The sequence below is a fragment of the Pecten maximus genome, chromosome 8 (genome assembly GCF_902652985.1).
Source record: "Pecten maximus chromosome 8, xPecMax1.1, whole genome shotgun sequence".
NCBI lineage: Eukaryota > Metazoa > Mollusca > Bivalvia > Pectinida > Pectinidae > Pecten > Pecten maximus.
The window spans coordinates 42,745,123-42,769,852 of record NC_047022.1 but is presented as its reverse complement, the minus strand read 5'-3'; the positions used below and the strand labels follow the sequence as shown (position 1 = coordinate 42,769,852).

General features: G+C 35.0%; 2 protein-coding genes across 2 annotated transcripts; one reads left to right on the top strand and one right to left on the bottom strand.

Annotated features, from left to right (window-relative positions):
* Nucleotides 1-900: 900 nt before the first annotated feature.
* Nucleotides 901-17,793, bottom strand: LOC117332341. The gene is made up of 22 exons (XM_033891227.1): nucleotides 17,507-17,793; nucleotides 16,062-16,264; nucleotides 15,217-15,516; nucleotides 14,942-15,002; nucleotides 14,428-14,683; nucleotides 13,378-13,508; nucleotides 11,493-11,566; nucleotides 10,527-10,661; nucleotides 9,924-10,103; nucleotides 9,063-9,265; nucleotides 8,327-8,692; nucleotides 7,874-8,030; nucleotides 7,195-7,406; nucleotides 6,671-6,736; nucleotides 6,420-6,449; nucleotides 5,966-6,047; nucleotides 5,031-5,767; nucleotides 4,685-4,775; nucleotides 4,083-4,273; nucleotides 3,529-3,729; nucleotides 2,983-3,173; nucleotides 901-2,575 (listed from the first exon to the last, which is right to left on the bottom strand). The coding sequence occupies exons 1-22, from the start codon at nucleotides 17,687-17,689 to the stop codon at nucleotides 2,309-2,311; spliced, it is 4,317 nt and encodes a 1,438-aa protein (XP_033747118.1). The 5' UTR covers nucleotides 17,690-17,793; the 3' UTR covers nucleotides 901-2,308.
* LOC117333578 (peptidoglycan-recognition protein SC2-like) lies at nucleotides 17,723-24,031 on the top strand. The gene is made up of 5 exons (XM_033892931.1): nucleotides 17,723-17,873; nucleotides 20,317-20,466; nucleotides 21,041-21,262; nucleotides 22,259-22,603; nucleotides 22,967-24,031. The coding sequence occupies exons 1-5, from the start codon at nucleotides 17,822-17,824 to the stop codon at nucleotides 23,080-23,082; spliced, it is 885 nt and encodes a 294-aa protein (XP_033748822.1). The 5' UTR covers nucleotides 17,723-17,821; the 3' UTR covers nucleotides 23,083-24,031.
* The last annotated feature ends 699 nt before the right edge of the window (nucleotides 24,032-24,730 follow it).

Sequence of the window (24,730 nt, the reverse complement as noted above, 5' to 3'; positions counted from 1 at the left end):
TTTGGAGTGAGTGTAACAGGGTAGTATGTTATGCCTCTTTAGTTCTAGAAGTCATTTAGGTTACCTACATAAAAAAACAAAAAAACAAAAAACAAACAACATTTTGCACAAACGGTAAAAGCTTTGATCTTTGGGCAAGAGTCGAAGAAGCGATAAAGCTCTCCACGCGCTAAATAAATTTGAAAATGTCATTTGTTCACAAAAAAACCCAAAAAACCCAAAAAACAAACAAACAAACAAACAAACTTTTTTTCAATTCTGCGTCCGAAAGTTCCGAAAATGGAAATAAAGAAGCGGTTGGTTTTCGGGAAAAATCTCTGATATACGTATTGCTTTCCTGCTTTGATGAAACGTATTTATTTTCACTTTTGATATTTAGATTTATTGTTCTTCTTTTAATGAAGGTCGCTTTGAAAAACATATCCTTGAAAAAATGTCCGACTTTGCTATTAAAGCACTTGACTGATTTTGCCTGACAAGTTAAGTCAATGTGCTCTTGAAAACAATAGAATATCGGGTACCACCTACCACTTTTAAAACAATGAGTTCTAGGTAATGCTCCAAAATCTTGTGCCTGGTGGATGACATCCTTGGTCCCTGGTGCTTTGTTACCGTCGCTTGACGACGGGTTTAGTCTTTGAGAACACTATATGGTAGGGTTGGCTTGTGGTTTCCATGGTTAACATCTTCAAGTCTTAAATATTGCCAAGATCTTTGGTTTCCAAGGATCTTGTAGTAGTTGAGGTTCAAAGGATTGTGTGCGTAACTTGTCTGATACAAATTAATGTGTCAAGTTACTTCAGGTTTTCACATCAATTTTCATACAGCGTTTTGATGTCTATATTATGATTCGGACTGTTGTATTGGATGCATTGTGGGACACAAAACAACGAGTTCCAATCAGTTTGCAATATTTTGTTATATTTTTCTCTAAATACATGTACATCTGTATTTTCAAGTTATAATATATACAGCTTTACAAATTAATAGGATTATTGAGTCCACATGTATTAGTACTCCAATAAATACAATGTATTTAGCTGGCGAACCAATTTTGCAACGTAAGCAAGTTCAATGATGGAGTTTTGATCACACGTGGTAAGCGGTAGTGTACATGTTGTCCATTTGCTGGTTGTGAATCCAAGTGTCTTTCGGGTCTCCGGTATAAATGTATAATATAGATCAGTCCATTGTCAATATTGATACATAGACAATTATGTAATTAAGGTTAATAACATAAAAGGTGACATTACAGCAGTTAAATAAAGCATGGTCATTTTTGTTAAAAGTGAACTTTTACTGATATAACAATAAATGATGTTATTGCCTCGGGAAGGTATTTAGATAACAAAGCATTGACAAGTAAAGAGTTTGAGTGCCATTCCTAATTGGTGGTCACCACAAAGAAATAAGCATAAGCTTGAGAACAAGATTGATTAGTCTCATTACAATATCTTGAAACATATCTCGGTACAGATAAACATAGATTATATAGAATATAGGTACAAGGCAAAAATATTTGGAAGGTCCGGATGATAACTAATGAATTAGAAAAGTTACATTGGTAGCAAAAGTACTGTACTACTGCCAATGACGAACAACTTGCGACAAAGTGTTTCAACCAAATGACATTTCAAAAATACTTTCCATTTCGGTTGCGATTATCAGTTCGTTTGCATTTTTTTCACAATTTGAGCGTCTTTCCAATGAAACTATTTTATGTTTAGCATGTCTATCATCTTTTACCAGATTATCATTCACTATCAGTGAGGCTTAAGTGTTTTCAACTCGGTGGTATTTAGATGTGCAATATTGTTAAAAACTATTATGCTCATATTTTAGCTTTTATTTGCTTGTCTATAATAACATTTGTTTAGCATTTTGTAAAATATATCAATAACAGAAATAGTGCAAATGTTCAGCAAGTGAAAATATCGTTTTCGTTTAGCTTGATTTATTTGTCGTCTGAAACAAAGATATTTCAATACAGCTTTTTTTCTGAACCATTCCTGTATTAACTAGTGTCGATATCGATTATCACGAAATGTGTTTGCAATGCTAAAATATCGCCGAACTAAAAGTAGCAATGTAACGATGATTTACTACATTTGTATGACCGGTACGACTATACTACATATTGGGTGAGATTAATTACAGAAAAAAAATAAAACCATGATCATATGAATCAATTAATTGAGATGTACTCCATTGATAAGGTAAGATAATTTTCCTTCATTGCTAGTAAATCGCCTTCATGATAATATATCTGGCATTCAATACTGATTAGATTCAAGCAACAATGTATTTTTTAATTGCGCATCAACCATGCAAGTTCGGCATCGCGGAGATTCGAACGAAAGATTTTTGGAGTTTCGCCAACAGATCTTTTACGTCGTTGTTCCGGTATGTCAATTAGTTTGTATGGTGCAACCGCAATCCTGCTGCGAGAAGGACAGACGGAAGTAGACCATCTCTGTATCTTATTCTTCAAAGAGGAGATAACCCATGTGTGAGATATTCCAGTCGTAAGGTGGAATTCCACTTCATTTACGTTACGATTGTAGGTCATCAATATCTGTAAAATATATACACTGCGTACGTCATTTGTAAGCACATTTATACATTAACTTACCTTGACAGATATAATTTATTTCATAATTATGTAACCGTATATTGTAAACTAGTTTAACAGAATGAAGGCAGACACAAACGCTCGTTTAAACTCCCTTTTGAAACAATTCAACCGGAATGGGATTTATACTAGCCCTATTATCTACTATGTATATATAGATATATATGATTTCGTATCTATACTCCCATTTTTCATTAATCCACTGTTTCAAAATGTGTCACAGCATAATTGAATTCTGTGGAGCATAACTGTTTTCTTTTGTTACCTGGTGATTTTGTTTTCATCTGGAGAACTAAGTGTAGAGTGAGAAAAATGATACATGTATACATTTCTATGATAATCAAACGTACCTTTATGATAGGATAGAGGGCATTAAGGTCATCCTTTGATTCTAAGTAAATCTTTACGACGCCACTTGCAGACATCGCCATTTCCTGTTCTAAAAGATCGAGAACTGGAAGTGGATTGTCTGATGGTCCGTACAGCGCCTCTTCTACATCATTATCGCTGTTTGGTTGGTAGATTCCCTCTAAAGTCGTCACTGTCAATTTCGAGAAAGAGAGATGATTTTATTTGAATAACTACTGTTAAGTATTATTATGTTTGAACAAATATATTTCATTCTCGGGATGATGTATTTTCACTGCTAATAGGTGTATGATAGATCTATTATGATAATAAATACATGCTAGTTGTACTTAAAATTATTTTTTAGGAAAATATCGTAGTGTCAAGGCTTCCTGTAACCTCTAACAGTATTTATAATTATTGTACGTAAGTATAGTCTTCGTATGACGCTTCAACTCAAATCACAAGATTCCATTTTCATCAAAACCGGCATTATCTAGTCATGCTTTTTGTCTTGCAGAGAAAGCATAAAATTATAATTTGCTTACATAGTATGGAATAAAACTGAACGTCCGGGAGACAAAGGTTACCAACACCACACGCAACAGTTCTCACGGTTGATGCACGCGAATCCATATTAAAGAAAGCGGCGTTGTCATGGAGACTCCCGCCAAATGGACGGGACAATGCAGACAGGAATGTCTTAATAAATGACATACAGCTCTTTGTTTTCTCCGTCCATATATTACCTGCAGTTAACATTCAAATGTAATTATAACAAAAGCGAATATTTTCCTCAATACGATTGCTTTGTGACATTAAGATTATAAATCAAGCAATATAACGTTCATCATGATGTTATAGTTCCTATTTACATGGTGGTTAACTAGAAACCAGTTACAGTTGTACAAAGTTCCTATCTGTGTACCTAAGTTGCATTACACAAACCATCAAAAGGTACTGAACATCTTTTTATAACCAAAAATCTACCTCGGTGCAAGAAACAATAAATGAGTGACGCCACGGTATGGTCAATATGTACTATAGTTCACTAGGCAACTTCCGGCTTGAATAGTTGAGTAGTTTGTGGCAAAAACCTCACCTCGTCCTAGGCATCCTCCACAATGAGTGACGAAGCATTGTTCGGCCGGTCCTCTTATAGCGGATTCTGAAAAATATCCAGAACCAACCACACTGACGAGGTTTTTTAGCAACGCTTGTACTGCTTTCTCTCTTGCTTCCACGGTGTCCTCACAAAAGTCTTGATTTTTGAATATGCATACATTAAATAGGCTAGAAATAGAAACATATATTACATTATCATCACACAAAATGTACAGTATGCTACCCATTACTTAACTAGCATTCTACTAAATTTTTATCCTGTTCGTATATTTTAGCGAAGTTAAAATTTAGACTTATCGATTCCATCTATCTTGCTGTTGTTTAATATAGTAATATGTGTAGAGAAATTAGTCTACAGTCAAGATTTGGGTAAGCTTAAGTGACTATCACTGTAACCGATATAGTAATGTGTGTTTATTTGGGTAAGATTATATGACGTTCACAATAACTGACTAAATGATAGTGTGTGTAGGTTTGGGCAGGATTAAGTGAAGTTCACAATAACCAATATAGTAATGTGTGTACTTCCTGCTAGTACGGGTAACATTTAGAAAGTAATATATCAATTATCATACCTACCTTGCTGGTTGTCTTATATAATACAGTGACTGGCCTAGTGGTGGATTCTTACAAGCTCGCTCAACGTTTGTCGGTCTGATCAGAGGTCCACCTGATATTAAATGATATTTAATATTTTCACAACATTTCACGTTACATTATCACAGTTACATTATCGATATTTCCGCTTGACATTGCTTTCCTGAGACATAGTTCCATCTGACAAGGCATTATCTTCTCGAGATAGACGTCATTCTGGCGTTCCTTATACATTTGTAATAGCCTCATTGTGGCATGTTAATTTCAAATATTCAACCAATGCATCTTTACTATGATATAAATAGCTAAATAGTAAGAATACACTAACCAGCAAACAGGTCGTCTTGCACCTGTTTCATCTTGTTGAACAACTGGGGATTGTCAACATCCCACAGGGACATGAGATCCCTCGGCCCTTCACTTTCCCGGATGTCCAAATACAGGCGGTCGGAGTGACTTCCTATGCCAATTTTGATCTGTTTAAACCGCAGGTTGGCAGTACATGTTCTTATAACCGTTAGTCCTAGTTCGTACAGAGGATCGTCTGTTTTGGTGTTGGTAGGCATGATTTCTACCGCCTTCCCGCGAATAAAGTTATTTAGCTCTTCAGCATGTCTCTCCTCTATGTTAATATTGTTGATAGATTTCGTCCTGTAGGCTGATCCTTTCACTACTGGAATACAGGATCCATATTCATAGCTTGCTTCTTCTAGACACTCAAGCAGCAATGTATCAAACCTAAAATATCGGTTGTGATGTCCTTGATTTCTAATGTCAGATATTTTATAGCAGTCTGACAATTTCCGTTCAGCCCTGTATCCGTCATACAGTGGAAGTATTTCGTCAGTGAGAACGTATTCATCTCCACTGTTCGTAGGATGGTTAACGTCAATCAGATTCGCAAAAGGAAAGGGTGTAATGCTCGCCTTGACTCCAGCCTGATTTCGGACGAATAAGTCCAAGCATGATTCGCGAATAGCAACGAAATCGAATCCCGCCAGGACAGCCAAACTTGCGGCATACTCCATCGTAACGTTGATATCTGAGAGGTCCACCTGTATAGCCCTGAAGGTCACAAAGTCATCCATGTCATCAGTATAGTTTATGTTCATTACAATGTCGTTGTTGATTCACACTCTTAGTATATAAAAGGATATCAAGATACATTATAATATCAAGTTCTAGCACGTGATTAATAAGGAATGGTAACAAGTGTAATAACGCGAGCCGTAAAGTTAGTGACAGATATGGAGAGCTACATACCTCCCATTATTCTGGAATTTAGACAGAATTTCGTCTGATGTTGAAGTTGATCGTTTTGTCCTGGTACCTCGTTCCATGTTTTCTGGCGATTAATATATTACACATTGTCTTTTTTAACGTTCCCTTGATCACATAATCATACAATACAATTCATAGGTACAGTATATAGATATCCGTATGCATTTCTGTTGTAGAATTAAAAGATAATATGCTATATACATGTATCAGGAATACCACACTTCAAAACCAAAATTGTAGATTTCTCTTGGTATATAATGTTTTTCTTTTAACAATCTGAGTTAATTCGAACGAGTCTAGAAAAAAACCGAATAAAAGATCTTCATACAAGAACTCTGACCATCATTCTTAGTAAATCAGTCATACTTACCAGTCGGCTGTCGTATGTTACAGAGATCCGACCATTAGTTCTAAGTTATAAATCAGTAATACTTACCACTTGTCTGTCGTTTTCTCCGTGTGCTACCTATATAATACATAATGTTAGATTTGCTTCACGATATTGGCTCGATTCTTCTTTAACATGGAAGGTGTAATGGCAGATATTTCATAAAACATTAAACGTTAAACAAAGGGATATGACCTATAATAAATGTCAGGTAAATTAGCATGTTACGTTGTAGGATATATGTGTGAATGAATGGTTACAGATGTATTCGTACTACAGAGTTTTAGTAGAAAAGTTACCTTCACACACCATGTCCTCATGTATGCAGACTCCTTTACAATATTTGAATGAATCACAGCACGGATCTGCAACAGATAATGTGTTTTATATATATTTATCTACATTTGTCTGGCATTGTCACTATATAGTCTGTTTGAGAGCTCTTGCATTGATGTACGTTTAAATACCATCAATGACGCACTACACGTATCAGCGTATTCATACAACACAAACAGGAACTACAATATCCAGGATGATTAAGTTTAACAACGAATTATTTTGTGTACATTATTTGTGTGTGTGTGTGTTTTTTAATATGCCATTTGCGCATTACGTTGATTCCTTGCAAAGCTCTAGCATTAAGATATATCATTAATACCATACGAAAACAGTTCAATACTTAAATAAAATTATAAATTAAAAAAAATTTATTTCCAAATATATTCATTGCATCCCTGATGGGTGTATAACTCTAACATCAACTACTGTATTTCGTTCCTGTTTTTTTTTGTGATGTCCATACATATAACAATGATATATTTACCGATGATATTGGCTTCCGTTAGGTAAAGGAAGAAAGTGTAAAGTCTTAAGGCAAGTCTCGGTATCATCATCCTACTGCTTAGCCATCGTAATGGATCAGTGGAGAAGCTATACGCGGTATCTTGGACACAGCGTCTGGTTACTGACCCACACATTTGTTCACTGGAGCCTTCGGCAGGGAACTCGATATCATTATATGGATACTGGAGTAGCCTGTAAAGAACAACAGACATACTTCACTGATGATATATATAATGTTATCATTATCTAACCAATACGGTACGACGACAATTGTAATCATATGAAACACAGAAACAGTAATTACCTTAATATGAATCAATAAAGTAAGACAAAAGGCACATTTACGAATGCTTTATCGTTGATTACGAAGAAATGTGTTAGATCGGGTTCGGAATCAACTTTCTGTGAACTTTGAATGAACACAATTTCATTCTAAGCCTAATGACCATCAGCGTTTGTAACGGAGGGATGTATTATTAAATACATGATTGTGAACAGATTCAAAGCAATCCTCCGACTAACTGATCATTATCATATTTAAAATGTTATATTATTATAGGTGAACAAATACCAGAACAACTATAGTTGGACAGGATAAAAGTTTGGTATAAAATGATACACGCATAACGTCATTCAAAGGCACCCCAGGGAAATATCACCTTTGCATTTGTTTGATATTATATCGGGAGTAGGTCTCGTCTATATCACCACAAACGTCAACTACACTTCTGCCCGACGGATATTCTTTATCACCGGCTTGGAATAAATCTAGACCTCCTAGTTGAGATGACACCTTAGATGGATCAAAACTGATGGCTACAAAGAAAGTCAATAACTCAAAATTGATTATCATACCACATCGTTGTAAGTTAGTAATAGTTTTTCAAATGTTGCGTTTTTCTATCAACGTTGCCGTATTTTTTGTGGCAATGGCAAATGGCAAAACAGATATTGTGTTCCTTACAAAAAGGTTAGAAAATATTTATCTGGTTTTTGCGGGGGTGTTGTGTTGTGTTTTTAATAGTATGGTGTAAATATATATTAATACCTATTTTCATGGTATGCAATATCTTAAAAAACAAGATTAGGATGTATAATGTACAAAGAGGTACCTGTCAAAATACTTTGAAATAAATCAATGCAGGGCCAGATGGATTCTTTGCAGTTTGAATCGAGACTAAGTCCTGTCGATCTGCGTGACCTTAGCGATCTCTTACGCCGAAAATGGTCAGTCTGTTCTCCAACACATACTTCCCGAAACTCATCTGATTGGCCGTCACGCATGCGTAACCCTGCACATTTTGCCAGCTGATATAATCTCCGGTTAATATCTTCATCAACGGATCTGGCTAAGTCGAGTTCTTGAGTGACGCCTATAGTTGCTGCACGACCCTCGTAGAAGAGCGACGTGTTTCCATGTTGCCTGTCGGGAAATCGTTCTGTTGGTTCGTCCCATCCTTCGTCTACCATCAATTTTCCTGGTAATAACAGATACTATATGGGATATTGCTTTCCGCCAAAATTCGGAAGAAGGTCAATGCAAATTTTCATTATCAACCATCTACTCATAATCAAATTTGTCCACGTCTGTATATACTTTTTTGATGTATTTGTCTTTAAGTTAAATTTGTTTTGAGGTTCTAATTGTTCACAGAAACACAAAACATAATGGAAATTGGAAGTTTTAGTATATTACGACTTTATATATATAAATTATTATGTACTAACTATTGGTATGATATTAAATTACTTACAAACAATGGCGAATCGATATATATATATATATCAATATCAATATACCAAAAAAAAAGATATTGATATCTGAAATACTCAAACTGAATGACTTACGTAGTGGCCATTCCGCTTGTACTAACAGAGCAAGCTTTGTCAGGGAGATGTGCATATCTCTTGATACCAGCCTGTCAGCACAAATACTGGTGGCGTCACCATTACTGCAGTCGGGGCACGGTGTGGATTCATTACCACACCAGGCAGATTGGATGGACTCTTCAGACGGAAACACGATGAGGTCCCCAAATAACTCGTCCAGACTGAAGACAAAAGATATATTCAATACAATGTCAGTGATGACACATTACATAAGTAGACATATATGTATATATAACCTTGTAGCAATCGACATTTTACAGTGTATTTTCACGAAGTACAATATATTGGTTTATTTTAATTTTATTTTAATTATTTTATTTTTAGATATATCCGATATTTTAATCAACATGTTCTCCACTCGGTTGTAGTGTAAATTGTCATATATTCTTTTGATACGATTTGCGAGCTTTTATCAAGGGCTAATGTTGATCCGGATAGAAACGTTTAAGGGTTCTTATTGTGGAAGAAAACCGGAGTACCCAGTGACCTACATGGCCCGCTAGGTGACACCATATCTTTTTCCACCCAAGTTTTCCGAATAAACCAGAGGTACACCACTTGAATATAACCTTGAATAGATACAGACGGATGTAAGTTTGGATGTCTGTTTTATTTGTTTTACTACGTGATAATATCGTTTTGTGCTCAGGCTATGACATATGGATCTTTTCAATTTTGATAACTTTTTGTATTTTATCATGTTAAGTCTCCTTGAAACATTTATATATCTAATACATATTATGCATTTTTTCTGCATGTACATGAACCATGATAATTTGCAATATTATTCTTTTAGTCCTTTGTAAGGAAATGTCCTACTGTTTAAGGCCGTCCTTTTTGTCGATGATCGGATTGCTTGGCTCTCCACAGGCTTCTTCAAGACTTTCATATAGTTCTGGAGCTTCTGTTTTAGAGCAATAGGCTTTACAACTCTTTGTGACATTCGTTGTGGAAAGAGTTTGGTTTGTTCCGCTTGGAGTCATACCAATATCTCCGCAGCTAAATTTAAACAATAAAAAGAAGAGTTAGTTATCCATCGTGGGTGTTCTTCGTATCTTCTACATGGTCTTATATTGTTGGTATAAAGTAGCAACGTATCGGTAATTAATTATTGAAATAAAGTTTATGAGAAACGTTCGATCTTCCTCTGTCTAATATTTCTCATTAAAGACCGAAAAGTATTGATTCATTTATATTGTTTGGTTTCCTCATATCAACACTATAGTTCGTTACCATCTTAGAAGGACGAAACGGCTGACTGAATGATACAATTTAAGATGATTGATGTTGCTTATTTTTCGTTGGTATCTTACTCTCGATTTGTGTTGAAAATATTCTTCTATATCAAGTATTCTCTGTACACTCTATTGCTATATTACACACACATTTAAGTATTCTAATTTCGTAAGGGTAAAAACATACCACAAGGGAAAGCCAAAAGCTGTAACATCAGCAGTCAACTTCTTTAATTCTAGTCTTCCTGTTGATTCAGCCATCACATAGGAACATAACGCCTCATTATCAACATTGGAAAAAGTATTCATCTGTGTTGCTTTGCTGCAAAATATATCATACAATAACGACATTATTTTACATGGCGATATCCTTGTTATTCTATCATTTATTAATAGTTAGGTATACAGTAAAACCGCACTTACTCGGACCCTAATTCTTCAAAATCCCTTACCCTAACTGTTCGTTTGGTTCGGAACCGGTCCTTATATATTCTTTGTGCATACAACTCGGATAACTCCAATCCCTTTTTGTCGAATACTTTGCATTTCTAGAACTATTATATATCTCTCTTTCTTTATATTTATAGTATTAATACTAAAGTATTATTCGTCGATATGTGTCACACCAGACTTTTTTACCTACCTAGATTTAAGTATGTTTTTAAATGTCAATTTCAATTATTGATTTATGTCTAACTCTCGAATAATAGCTGTCAAATCAAAGTCACATATCAGTGTAAAATCAATTTACGTAATGGCTATATTAGCAAAGGTTACATGTCTATCGTAATATTTAATATTTGTGGATTATTGTGCTTATTGTGATATCGTACAGCAATGATCACTTTATGTTTTGTTTCAAATTGTTTGTATGTTTTTTTTCCTCCATACTATTGTATCTTAAATCCAGCTTCACTGTATATTGTACTAGGGCAGCAGCGTAAGTTAACATTAAGATCATGTTATTGTTAACATTTGATCAGTACCTTACGATTTAGGAACACTCGAACGAAACCCGAATATTTCGTATTCTTCGGAACTATTGGAGTTCGAGTCATCGGAGTTTTAATGTGCGATTTAAGCTTATTTTTTAAGGTAAAACAGTTATTATTTAAGGATAAAAATGTGTCTCCTGTATTGATTCGTCACTCACCTGTATGTCGTTGGGGAGTCGAAACTCCAAAATACGTCTTTCTCCGACCAGGCCATCATTGGAGTAAATTGTAGCTAGAAAAAGGCAGTGTACATCAATATATGTTCACTTCATTTCTAATGAAAGCATTATTAACGTCAGGTTACACGCATCTCTTGTATGTTAAGTTATACAAAGTACTGGAATCATCACTAGTACATATCAGTATTAGACAATCATACCTGGTTGGTTAATGTGACTTTGATGGTAATATCACTGGTAAATATCAGTATTAGACAATCATACCTGGTTGGTTAATGTGACTGTGATGGTAATATCACTTGTAAATATCAGTATTAGACAATCATACCTGGTTGGTTAATGTGACTGTGATGGTAATATCACAAGTACATATCAGTATTAGACAATCATACCTGGTTAGTTACTGTGACTGTGATGGTAATATCACAAGTAAATGTCAGTATTAGACAATCATACCTGGTTAGTTACTGTGACTGTGGTGGTAATATCACTAGTAAATATCAGTATTAGACAATCATACCAGGTTTGTTCCTGTGGCTGTGATGGTAATATCACTAGTAAATGTCAGTATCAGACAACCATACCTGAATGGTTAATGTGACTGTGATGGTAATATCACTGGTAAATATCAGTATTAGACAATCATACCTGGTTGGTTAATGTGGCTGTGATGGTAATTTCACTAGTACATATCAGTATTAGACAATCATACCTGAATGGTTACTGTGGCTGTGATGGTAATTTCACTTGTAAATATCAGTATTAGACAATCAAACCTGGTTGGTTAATGTGACTGTGATGGTAATATCACAAGTACATATTAGTATAAGACAATCATACCTGGTTAGTTACTGTGACTGTGATGGTAATATCACTTGTAAATATCAACATTAGACAATCATACCTGGTTGGTTAAAGTGATTGTGGTGGTAATATCACAAGTACATATTAGTATTAGACAATCATACCTGGTTAGTTACTGTGACTGTGATGGTAATATCACAAGTAAATGTCAGTATTAGACAATCATACCTGGTTAGTTACTGTGACTGTGGTGATAATATCACTAGTAAATATCAGTATTAGACAATCATACCAGGTTTGTTCCTGTGGCTGTGATGGTAATATCACTAGTAAATGTCAGTATCAGACAACCATACCTAAATGGTAAATGTGACTGTGATGGTAATATCACTTGTAAATATCAGTATTAGACAATCATACCAGGTTGGTTAATGTGGCTGTGTCGGTAATTTCACTAGTAAATATCAGTATTAGACAATCATACCTGAATGGTTACTGTGGCTGTGATGGCAATTTCACTTGTAAATATCAGTATTAGACAATCATACCTGGTTGGTTAATGTGACTGTTACGGTAATATCACTTGTAAATATCAGTATTAGACAATCATACCTGGTTGGTTAAAGTGATTGTGATGGTAATATCACTAGTAAATATCAGTATTAGACAATCATACCTGGTTGGTTAATGTGACTGTGATGGTAATATCACAAGTACATATTAGTATAAGACAATCATACCTGGTTAGTTACTGTGACTGTGATGGTAATATCACTAGTAAATATTAGTATTAGACAATTATACCTGGTTGGTTAATGTGGCTGTGATGGTAATTTCACTAGTAAATATCAGTATTAGACAATCATACCTGAATGGTTACTGTGGCTGTGATGGTAATATCACAAGTAAATATCAGTATTAGACAATCATACCTGGTTGGTTAATGTGACTGTGAATGTAATATCACTAGTAAATGTCAGTATTAGACAATCATACCTGATTGGTTACTGTGGCTGTGATGGTAATATCACAAGTACATATCAGTATTAGACAATCATACCTGATTGGTTACTGTGGCTGTGACGTTTACCGTTTCCTCCGTCTCCAGACTGTTTGTGTCCCTCCTAGTATACTTCCAGTCCGTAAATGTTGCGTTTACACCTAAGTTGTTTTCCGATCCCAGAAAGTGTACTAGATAAAAGATGACAACTCTCAAAATCAACTGCAGTAATTCGGGGTTCGCCGTATTTTAATTCCGCCATTTCCCTTTACAATACATTTCAGTTTGCAATAACGTATTCAATCAAGCTTGCCACCTCACGTAATGTTAAATATACGATCACGAGTGCGAAGCAAGAGTGAAAAATATCGAAATATTCTGTCACACGGGTTCAGTTTTCTTTTTATTCCATATTATATACAGAATTTAAAAAAATCGAAAAATTAATAGTGTCCACGTCAACTTGACGGTACCATTTTGAAAGGACTGATCAACGCAATTTAAGCGTTTTCTGCTGTCATCGGAGAATCTGTGCATGAATAGCTAACTTCAAGTGAGGTTTTAGTAAAAATAACTAGTATGAATATCTCATAGATACAGCAAAATAGCCCTTTTATCTATCTTCGTTTCGATTGGAAAAATTGAAAAAGTTTCATTGGGGTAAATACAAAGGTTCGCTCTGATTGGTCAAAAACGTTTTGTTAGTTTATATATTTCTATATTTCACTGGCAAAAATGCTATAAATAAACATAATTTGCTATAAAATCACATTTCATTTCGTTGTTTTTAGTAAGGCTTACGGTTTACTTTTAATGTCGGTGCTCTGTTTCTGTATCGCCCGGTTTGGTCACAATTTAATTTGACATCTTCTTAAACGGAAGTAATACATTCATTTAACGGCAATATCGTTCTTACGAACATGTAAATGTCCTAATTATGTTGCCGTAAAAGATCTCAAGAAAAAAAGTCGATAAGAGGAACAAAAAAAAAGATTATACTGAAACTTCTTGCTTGTAATACTTTTGATTATTTGCCCGAAACATCCAATGTTTACACGGTCTAAAATTCTAAAGAAGTGCTATATTGCGGAACAAAAGAAGCATACTTACACACATTGAACTGTCCACGTTCATTAAGATTGATTTTAGCCTCCATTGCCCCAGTGGCAACCATAAAGACGTCGACTGACGTTTTCAGTTGAGCCCGCACTGTCAGGTTCAGCGGTGGTAAATCGGGAAGGATGGCCAGAGGAATGCTTACTAGATCAAACAGCCCTGTGTTCAGTATATTAGCGCTGTGGTTACTGGAGACAGCTCTAGTCGACATTACCGACAGAGTCAGCTGATCTTGTACCATCCCGGAAATCTTCAGGGAATGAAATATATATACTTATAATGACTTCATAAGTAACATGGATGTAAAATGAATAACATTTCTAGTCTTTTCTTATGATCGTTTGCAGTGTACCGACACATCGTGATTATATCATACACTATTTGTGTACATGGTAGTGTCAAGTCAAGTAGGTGTTAACTTTCGTATTTAGTATTTATTTTATTACATTATGCTGTTTGTAATATTACTTCGTAGCCATATATAGGTATTAAGAGCAACAAACCCTACCTCTGACACAAACACTGCTAGTTCTGCTTTTTTCTCGGGAGTCCGGACTAATTTTATCTGTCTGCAATATAAAATTGGAATTATTTGATGTAATTATGTCGGTATTCCATTTTTAAACTCTACCTCAACAATAGATAAATTATAAACACATAAGTTAAATCAATATAAATTTACACAAAACAATGTATACGAATTAAAATGGACTTTGCTATGTACGTAAATGTTTCGGGCTCTATAAATACAAATGTCTGACAATGAAAGATTGAAATACTTACAACCTATATGACGTAGAAATATCACCGGAACATGATTCACACGCTACGCGGTACACGGTATCATCTGTGACGGGTGGTAGACTGTCGTTGTTAAACACAGTTGGAGATATCTGTGTTGATAATTTCTGGATACCAAATATGCTGTTCTCGGGATTAAAACGAACTGTTTCTGAAAAGTTCGTGTTGAAGTTAACAGCCCCGATAATGGCAGATGGTATTCCAGATGTTCTCCTCTTGACCCGAGTGTGGGGTCCAAGGTAGTGAAGATTTACTTCAAACGCCTCAAATAGCTTTGAAAACCTGAAATATAGCATTACATATACTTTCAGTATCACTAAAATATTAAATAATATTTTTTTCATATATATAAAAGGTACATTTCAATAAACTTGTCTTCTTGTTTACTTAGATACCTTTACATTATTTGGAACAAATCGAGTTTGTGCTGTTAAATATCTACTGTAATGGACAACATACAAGTGTATAGATGTCGACTGCTTGTAAACTGTTAAATGATATATTGATGTCAGGATATAAGAGCCTGTATTGAAGTCAGACTCCTTTGTGCGGCCTTTTCACTTTCGATACATGTAGATGGATCATGTTATAGCTTGTAAAGATTCAAGGGGAAATGGTTGTCCCAACTACATACATGTGAACTTTTCTTTAAAACACTTATAAATCTATTATTTTACCTAGTTTCACAGAGACGATACTGTCTTATATAACTTGTCCTGGTAACTGTGCCACTTAATACACGTGTCTTATATTAGAACGATTAAGGTAAACCAAGCCAGGAATGATGGAACAGACCTGTATCCAAGACTTATACATTATAATCTTACTCCAATGGTTCAGTTGATAATTCCACACGGTCGTCTCGTTTCATAGTCATTTCCAGCACGTGCCGTAATTGATTGGTTCCACTTCTTCCTTTGTAACATTCCCGTACAGCGTTTCCTAGGACGACATCACCAACACTCCATGTTGATATTGTTTCCGGGTCGAATGTTACAACAATCAAAACTGTTTCCTTACATCTGGTACCCTAAAATATACATTTATATGTTAGCCTATATTGATAAAAAATTGTAAAAATAGCAAATTATGAATTTAAAATTACAACAAGACGGTAATGCCTTCTGTTTATATATGAATAAGCAGCATCGAGAAAAAAAGAAAAGAAAAAAATGACACCGTTACTTTACCAACACGATTTAGACGTCTCACCAATAAACATTTTGGTAATTTTGTATTATGCTCATATCTAATATCATTGTTATATAACATGATTTGCTTGTCTTTCGTTGGTATGGGATGTTTTATCAAAATATCTTAACATATGCACAAGGATTCGAGCTTGCTGGTTGCATCTTTATATAGTTTTTTTGCAGATCTAATGTATCATATGTTCTGTGGATCAGATATGAAGTTTTCGTTTTGTTTTTGTTTTTGTTGATACAAAACCGTATTACCAGCCCATGTATATATCTTTGGTTCAAAACTGGGACTTTTGAACAAATGTTAAAGGAACTGTAAATTATATTGTTCTGAATATCCCATTTTTTTTTTAATTTCAGGTACCTGTGTTTGGTATACCACGGCCTGAGGTTTAAGTACCAGTGTTTGGTATGTCAGGGTCAGAGGTGTAAGTACCAGTATTTGGTATGTCACGTTCAGAGGTTTAATAACAAGTGTTTGGTATGTCAGGGTCGCAGGTTTAAGTACCACTGTTAGGTATGTCCCTGCCTGATATTTTAGAACCTGTATTTTGTATGTCAGGGTCAGAGGTTGAAGTACCAGTATTTGGTATGTCAGGGTCAGATGTTGAAGTACCATTATTTGGTCTGTCAGGGTCAGAGGTTTAAGTACCAGTGTTTGGTATGTCACGGCCCGAGGTTGAAGTACCTGTTTTTGGTATGTCACGGCCCGAGGTTGAAGTACCTGTTTTTGGTATGTCAGGGTCAGAGAGGTTTGAGGACCAGTGTTTGGTATGTCAGGGTCAGAGGGTTAAGTACCAGTATTTGGTATGTCACGGCCTGGTGTTTTAGTACCTGTGTTTGGTATATCACGAACCAGTCAATGCCAAAAGCCTGAAAGTGGCAAGTGCGATATAACGGAAGCTGGTACAGAAAAGAAAAGTATTCCAAATTAAGTCAATATCCTCAACTCGTGTGATGGGAACAGTGGTTTCAATAATGCCTTACCTTCAGGCCCACTTCAAATAACAATAGTAAAATCCAACATGTCAGTTAACATGTCTCACACATAAACATTAGTATAGACTTACCTTGATTGTTTTGTGGTCATCTAGATTGATGATATTTCTGGTGTGTCCTGAGCTGGTGAGATGGTATACATGTTCGCCTTCGTCTGATTCAAAGTTGGTGTCATGATGGAAATGATGTGAGAAACCTCCGTGCAAACCAGTAATGACAACAACAATAACACACACCACATACACACCGGCCATGTTTTGTCTAACAACAGACCGTACAGACCAGGAAGAAAAACAGTGCCTATTATGACGACTGATCGAAGTGTTATAGTCGACTTGTATTCTGTTGTATACACATAGCTCAGACGGCAGACAGAGTGGTTGGAAATGGACAACAAAATACAGCTGGCCTGTCTCCTTCTTTGTATTTCACTTTTAGGTAAGTACGTAATCCGTAAAACAGTAACTACGCTGGTAAATTACAAAACAATATATATAACCATGTATAATGTATTCTGATCACGTTTTGTGTAGCATTTACACATATCTCTTTGTCAGGTCCTTATTGATAATTTAATCTGGAATGGTAAAGTACAGATAGAAACATCAAATGAATAAAACTCCGTGACTGAAGCCAACTAAATTCTTTATGTATGTAATATTTATGCAAAATATCAATTCCAACCATCTACATTCACGCTATGATTACCGCGTATGTAAAGGGAAATAACCATCGTTAAATTTGTACGAGTATGAGCAAATGCAGAAACATTTGCTAATTTGATATGTCTGAATTCACTTTGTTATGAATGTATATATATATATATATATAAAACCTCTTTAAAGTTTGCCTTTGATGCCCAATCTTGAATTTAGAGCTAAGAGATGAAAACATTCTTTTAATAATAACATGAATTGGAATCAGTTGATCCACGTGTAATGTCCTGTTTAACGCCGAACGAAAATGTTGTAAAATACCAGACCTACGAGTGAGACCGAACTCTTTATAAATAAAACTCATTGAAATATATGCCGACAACCTTAACACTGCATGTCGCAAAAATGTAACAGCGCCGACAACATAAACACCGTCGGTAACAAATTGTTACAGTGCCGACAACATAAACACCGTCGGTAACAAATTGTTACAGTGCCGACAACATAAATACTGCCGGTCACAAAAGGGTACAGCACCGACAACATAAATACTGCCGGTCACAAAATGGTACAGCGCCGACAACATAAACACTGCCGGTCACAAAATGGCACAGTGCCGACACCATAAACACTGCCGGTCACAAAATGGTACAGTGTCGACACCATAACCACTGCCTGTCACAAAATGGTACAGTGCCGACACCATAAACACTGCCGGTCACAAAATGGTACAGTGTCGACACCATAACCACTGCCTGTCACAAAATGGTACAGTGCCGACACCATAAACACTGCCGGTCACAAAATGGTACAGTGTCGACACCATAACTACTGCCTGTCACAAAATGGTACAGTGCCGACACCATAAACACTGCCGGTCACAAATTGGTACAGCAACGACAACATAAATACTGCCAGTCACAAAATTGTTACAGCGTCGACACCATAACCACTGCCTGTCGCAAAATGGTACAGTGCCGACACCATAAACACTGCCGGTCACAAATTGTTACAGCGTCGACAACCTTAACACTGCCAGTCACAAATTGTTACAGCGCCGATAACATAAACACTGGCTGTCACATGAAATTACCAACACATGAAAACAGTTCACTGAGATCCCTGAGACTGGTTTCATTGACGAATAAGTCGTAAGGGCTCTCTGGTTACGCAAGTGAGTACAAGTACATATATACGTATATAATGTAACGAATTGTGTATTGTTTGTGTGTATTTTTGTTGTGGATATCTGTGGTATCTATAATTCTTTATCTATTTTAATCATTTATTTTTCTTTATCTTTTATTTCTGACCCTTCTTACAAATAAACATATAACCCGAATTCATTTCAACGACTGGTTCTGTTATTTATTTTTACGTGTGTGTATATGCACATTGAGCGTGTTACACAGGAACTATGGTGAGTAAGCTTATATTATTGTATAATACAAAATGAATTCGATTTATTTAGGTTGTATGTAATATCGCAGCCACAACGTGTAAATAAAGATTACACAATGAGTGGTCGTTTATGATATTTCTTTCATTCGAGTTAGTTATTTTTCAAAAGTTACAAAAGTCACAAGCTTAGAAGAGTGTTTTCTAACTTTTGTAACTAACAAGAATGAAAGAAATACCATATTCAACACATACGAGCTAGTTTGACTTATTTCTACGACAATAGAAAAAGATATTCTCAGAACGAATTGACCTGTTTTTTGTCTAAATGTTTCCTTTTCACAATAATAGGTGGGGTGTAAGGAAAAAAAATAGTCAAATGACGCAAATTGATATGCAAAGCTGCCAATTTCGGAAATGTATGGAAATATTACAATTTATTACAAATTATTTCAAGTATTAGCAAGTTTATTTCTATCAAAGCAATAAATGGATAGAAACATTTATACATGTAAAAAAACAACATATTAAATTATTTTTCAATATAAATTTAATAGACGCAGTTAGAAGTTTAACATTTCTGGAGGATAGTAAAAGTATAAAATATTTAGTTTTGGGTATTGTATCAAAATAAACATCACCTTATTCTTGTTTTAAGCCGATAAGATTTACTCGTTGTCGGTAATATCAATCTTTATATCATATTTTTTATTTAAAGGGTACAGTTTGTATATCATATATTTGTTGTAATACATGTATATGGTAAATTACATTGGATCATGTCATGGCATGACTAACAGTTGTCACTTTTCCTATTTGTTTTAAAGGGAAACCAAGTAGTGCAGTCGAACCTGTCAAACCTGTCAAAAGGCCATCGGGAGTATGTCAGGATGAGACAATCATATGCACTGGATCATACATGTCTGAATTTAAATGTCCTAAAATAAATCAACGATTCTGTACTGATTTACATCACAGTAAGTTTATATTCAACAAAATGTACACGAATCCAACAATGGATTGGTAGCTATACAAAGATAAATCTGTGTGACACACACATTGGCTTACTAATACACGAAATCAAAAGAATATAATTTACACAACAAATATAATCAATTCTAACTACTGATGTAGATGTCAAAATTTTATATTGATATGATGTTCTTAAAGATACAAAGAACAAATGGTTTACATGTTCGTTGAAATAGCAGGAAATTTCATTTTTAATAGTACGAAAAAAACCAATGTATTGCTAAATATAGGATCTTAAATGAGTTATCATGCTTATGAAAGAAGACTATTCTTACCCAAAAATAATTGTTAAAATATTCTTAGACTTGTTTCATTTAAAGTTACAGCTTTTTAAATATAACAAAATGGCATCGAGTTTGAATATATGATGTAAGGTCATTTTTTGTTACCATATATTACTGCGCATATAACTATCCGTAGAAATCTTTAGTATTTAGTCTGCCATAATAAAAATGATAGATATGACTAGTTTTTATTGTCCGTTATAAACTAAACCAAACTGAGATTGATTACTTTAAGTACGAAGCACTGGGGAATGTGATGGAGATTTTCCCATCATTACACGTGATTCCTGGGGAGCCAGAACCCCACTGAAACCCCTTGGGACCATGGGATCCAATCTGTCCTACTTTATTATCCATCATTCGACGGGAGATTCCTGTTCAAATCGAAAAATGTGCTTGAAAAAAATGAAAGACACCCAGGAATTTCACCAAAAACCGACAAAAGGTGGTGGAAAAGGTTAAGTATTCTTCATCTCATGTGTGGTACATTCATTATGAAGTATATACAGGCTTCATATTTGTCTAAAAAAGAAATGATTAATTTTCGGATTTTCCGAAAGTGTGTTTACACCGGAAATTAAGTTTACAAATCACGTGCCTTATTCTTTATTTTTTTCTAATTTGGGCATTTTAACTGTACGGTTCTACCTCATTTTCTTATATCTATATAAAAAAAAAAAAAAAAAAATAGTGAAAATTTGTACTAGGTAAACATTATGAGCTTGATGATGTGCATAACACCTATACACATTGTTTAAATATATTCAGTAAAAGACAGTCATCGAGGAGACAATACCAAATGAAAATGAAATGTTTTTTTTTTGTTTTGTTTTTGTTTTTAATGTTACACTTATATATTTATCTAGTGTAATGAAAATGCCAAATGTGTCAAAAGCATATACCGGCACAAATTCTTAAATCCATGACCTTGACATTTAGAACCAATGACCTTGACCCTTTATCTGACTTTTAGCCACAGTATATATCTTTTGCAACCGAACATAATCGAATTCCACGTATTTTGGTCAGTAAATAGTTATGATATCAGCTGTGAACCTTTGTGGAAAGACAGACGGACAGACGCCGACCGGTTAACATAGAGCAACCGTATTTCCGACACGGGGCTCTTATTAGGTATCATACCGGTAATTTGGAGCGATTGTTTAATGATTCTCTTTTCTCTGTCCCTTAAAAAGATTTATCGTGACATGTAATTATGAAGTTTACAAGTTGTTGTTTTTATTTAAGTGTTTATTGTTACGATTTAAAAAAAAAACAAAAACATGTTTGGCTATGACATATTTCCCCCGCAAATTGTACGTAGATTAAGTTATTGTGTTACGTGTCACAATGTGTCACAACGTCCAACCCAGAAAATTGTCTCTCGAGGTTCCTATTTAAATACACAATCATATCAATTTATTATAGCTATTTATAACAACAACCTTTGCAGGTTTTGATGACATCGGTTACCACTATCTGATTGGCGGAGATGGGACTGTGTTTGAGGGTCGGGGTGGAAGAGCCAAAGGCGCTCACTCACCAGGCTACAATCATAGAAGTATCGGTGTATGCCTTCTCGGTGATTTCACGAAAACTTTACCAACTACTGATGCCACTACATCACTAAAGAGGCTCCATGCTTGTCTTCAAATCAAAGGAGTACTTTCTGTTAACAACAGTGTCTTCGGTCATAGAGATGTTCGACCAACGGAATGCCCCGGGTCCAAGTTCTATAGCAGCTTACATGAAAAATTCGGAGATTTCTGGCACAGAATCAGTCCGGAGATTTGGACAAGTAAATAAGCATATATATGTTTTTAAAATATATGATTTTTAAGCATACATTTTGTAATAACTTTTTTGTTCTTGAGTTTCTCAGTAACGACGTACTTAGTATGTGTTTATTAAGTTAACTATCTAAATATATAGACACAGTCTATGCTAAATAAATCGAAATGTATGTTACAATGTATGGTTAATATGGTATAGATTAAGCTAAAACATAGGAACTGTATGTATACTTGAGGACATTATGCATAAATCTTTACACTGCGGTATTTATTAAAGATAGTTGTTTGATGGCAGTGTAATTTTAGTACTACACGTTTCATGAGTCTTCATTCTAATGTTGTTACGTTGTCCATGTTTTATGTTGCAGACTGTAGAGCAAACGGAGGAACATGCTTAGACGTTACTAAAGTTGAATGCGAGGGACGCTGGAAGACTGGCTTGTGTCCAGGACCTACGGAAATTAAATGTTGCATTCCGGAGTAGAAGTTTAACACGTATGATTTGAAGCTGATTTATAAACTCCAGTATGTGAAATCGTCCTGTGTACATTCTGCCGCTGGTGACAAATATTCTCCAGTATGTGAAATCGTCTTCTGTACATTCTGCCGCTGGTGACAAATATTCTCCAGTATGTGAAATCTGCTTCTGTACATTCTGCCGCTGGTGACAAATATTCTCCAGTATGTGAAATCGTCTTCTGTACATTCTGCCGCTGGTGACAAATAATCTCCAGTATGTGAAATCGTCTTCTGTACATTCTGCCGCTGGTGACAAATATTCTCCAGTATGTGAAATCGTCCTCTGTACATTCTGCCGCTGGTGACAAATATTCTCCAGTATGTGAAATCGTACTCTGTACATTCTGCCGCTGGTGACAAATAATCTCCAGTATGTGAAATCGTCTTCTGTGCATTCTGCCGCTGGTGACAAATAATCTCCAGTATGCGAAATCTGCTTCTGTACATTCTGCCGCTGGTGACAAATATTCTCCAGTATGTGAAATCGTCTTCTGTATATTCTGCCGCTGGTGACTAATAAATGTATTATCCAGCATGTGATATCAAATCGTATTCTGTATATTGTGATGCTGGTGACAAATATTCCTCTGTGTGTAAAATCGTATACAGTACATTCTGACGTTTACTTTTATGTTTCTGTTACATGATTTAAACTCAATAATTTAAAAAGTTACCATCCGATTCTGGATGATTGATTGTTATGACTCTTATGTTTTTCAAAGAATGCGAAGGAATGTTAATTTAAAATAATAACCAGTTATCGTCTTGTTATATCCATATTTTCTTTTGTATGTTAAATGATGTTACTGTACTTAACTTAAGGTATGACTATTAGTGTTCACTGCCTGCTCATGAGCCATGCATGGACATTAGGGTTAAACATTTATTAGACTAATAAAAGCGGTACTGAAGAAGTTTATTCTTAATATAGTTCTCCTTTCAATTACATCTATAAATAAATAAGAATATTATGGGTCCACGTTGTTGGAAATACTTCGTTACCCAATATAAAATAAGAACAGATATACTCGATTTGTATCGATGCTTTAAAGTTGGACGAATTTGTGTATGCTTGGTACAAGTATAGTTACTATTTCTCAGTATAAAATGTTGCGATACTGTAGCTTCAGTGTACTTCATTATATTGTTCTCCGGGTCTGATCATACTGCGCTTAACTCAAATTAGTATTGAATACATAGGGATGGAATACAGACTTTTTATGTATAGAATATTTTGTATAAATCGAATCAGACCAACCATCAATTAAATCATATAGAACAAACAATGATTAATAAGTATATCTTTGAAGTATTAGATGTTTTATCACCCCTAAGAAAGATTTGTTAGATTAATTAGTTAAGATCGGGTCGCTTTGTTACGCCCTATGATATTATAGGGGTCGACAAAATTTCTAAGGAGCATTATGGATGCCGCTTCTCTGTCGTTTCAAAATTAAAACAAATCGGGTCTAAAATACGCATCCCCAGATATTCCGGGAACGAACACATTCTTTTGTATTTTAGAAAACATGTATACGAGTTGTCTTTCCTTTGCCAGTTGAAAATAGATGACATAAGACAATATTTAATATTAATATTTAAAAGCGTCTCCG

What these genes read in the sequence shown, in the direction of transcription:
- LOC117332341 (XM_033891227.1), bottom strand. Translation starts at nt 17,689, where the DNA reads ATGGCCGGTGTGTATGTGGTGTGTGTTATTGTTGTTGTCATTACTGGT. An exon ending in TAGCAGTGTTTGTGTCAGAG is followed by an intron (nt 14,684 to 14,941) that starts GTAGGGTTTGTT and finishes CATTCCCTGAAG; the next exon opens with ATTTCCGGGATGGTACAAGA. An exon ending in ACGTGGACAGTTCAATGTGT is followed by an intron (nt 13,509 to 14,427) that starts GTAAGTATGCTT and finishes TCTTTTATCTAG; the next exon opens with TACACTTTCTGGGATCGGAA.
- LOC117333578 (XM_033892931.1), top strand. Translation starts at nt 17,822, where the DNA reads ATGGACAACAAAATACAGCTGGCCTGTCTCCTTCTTTGTATTTCACTT. An exon ending in CTGTACTGATTTACATCACA is followed by an intron (nt 20,467 to 21,040) that starts GTAAGTTTATAT and finishes GATTACTTTAAG; the next exon opens with TACGAAGCACTGGGGAATGT. An exon ending in CAGTCCGGAGATTTGGACAA is followed by an intron (nt 22,604 to 22,966) that starts GTAAATAAGCAT and finishes TTTATGTTGCAG; the next exon opens with ACTGTAGAGCAAACGGAGGA.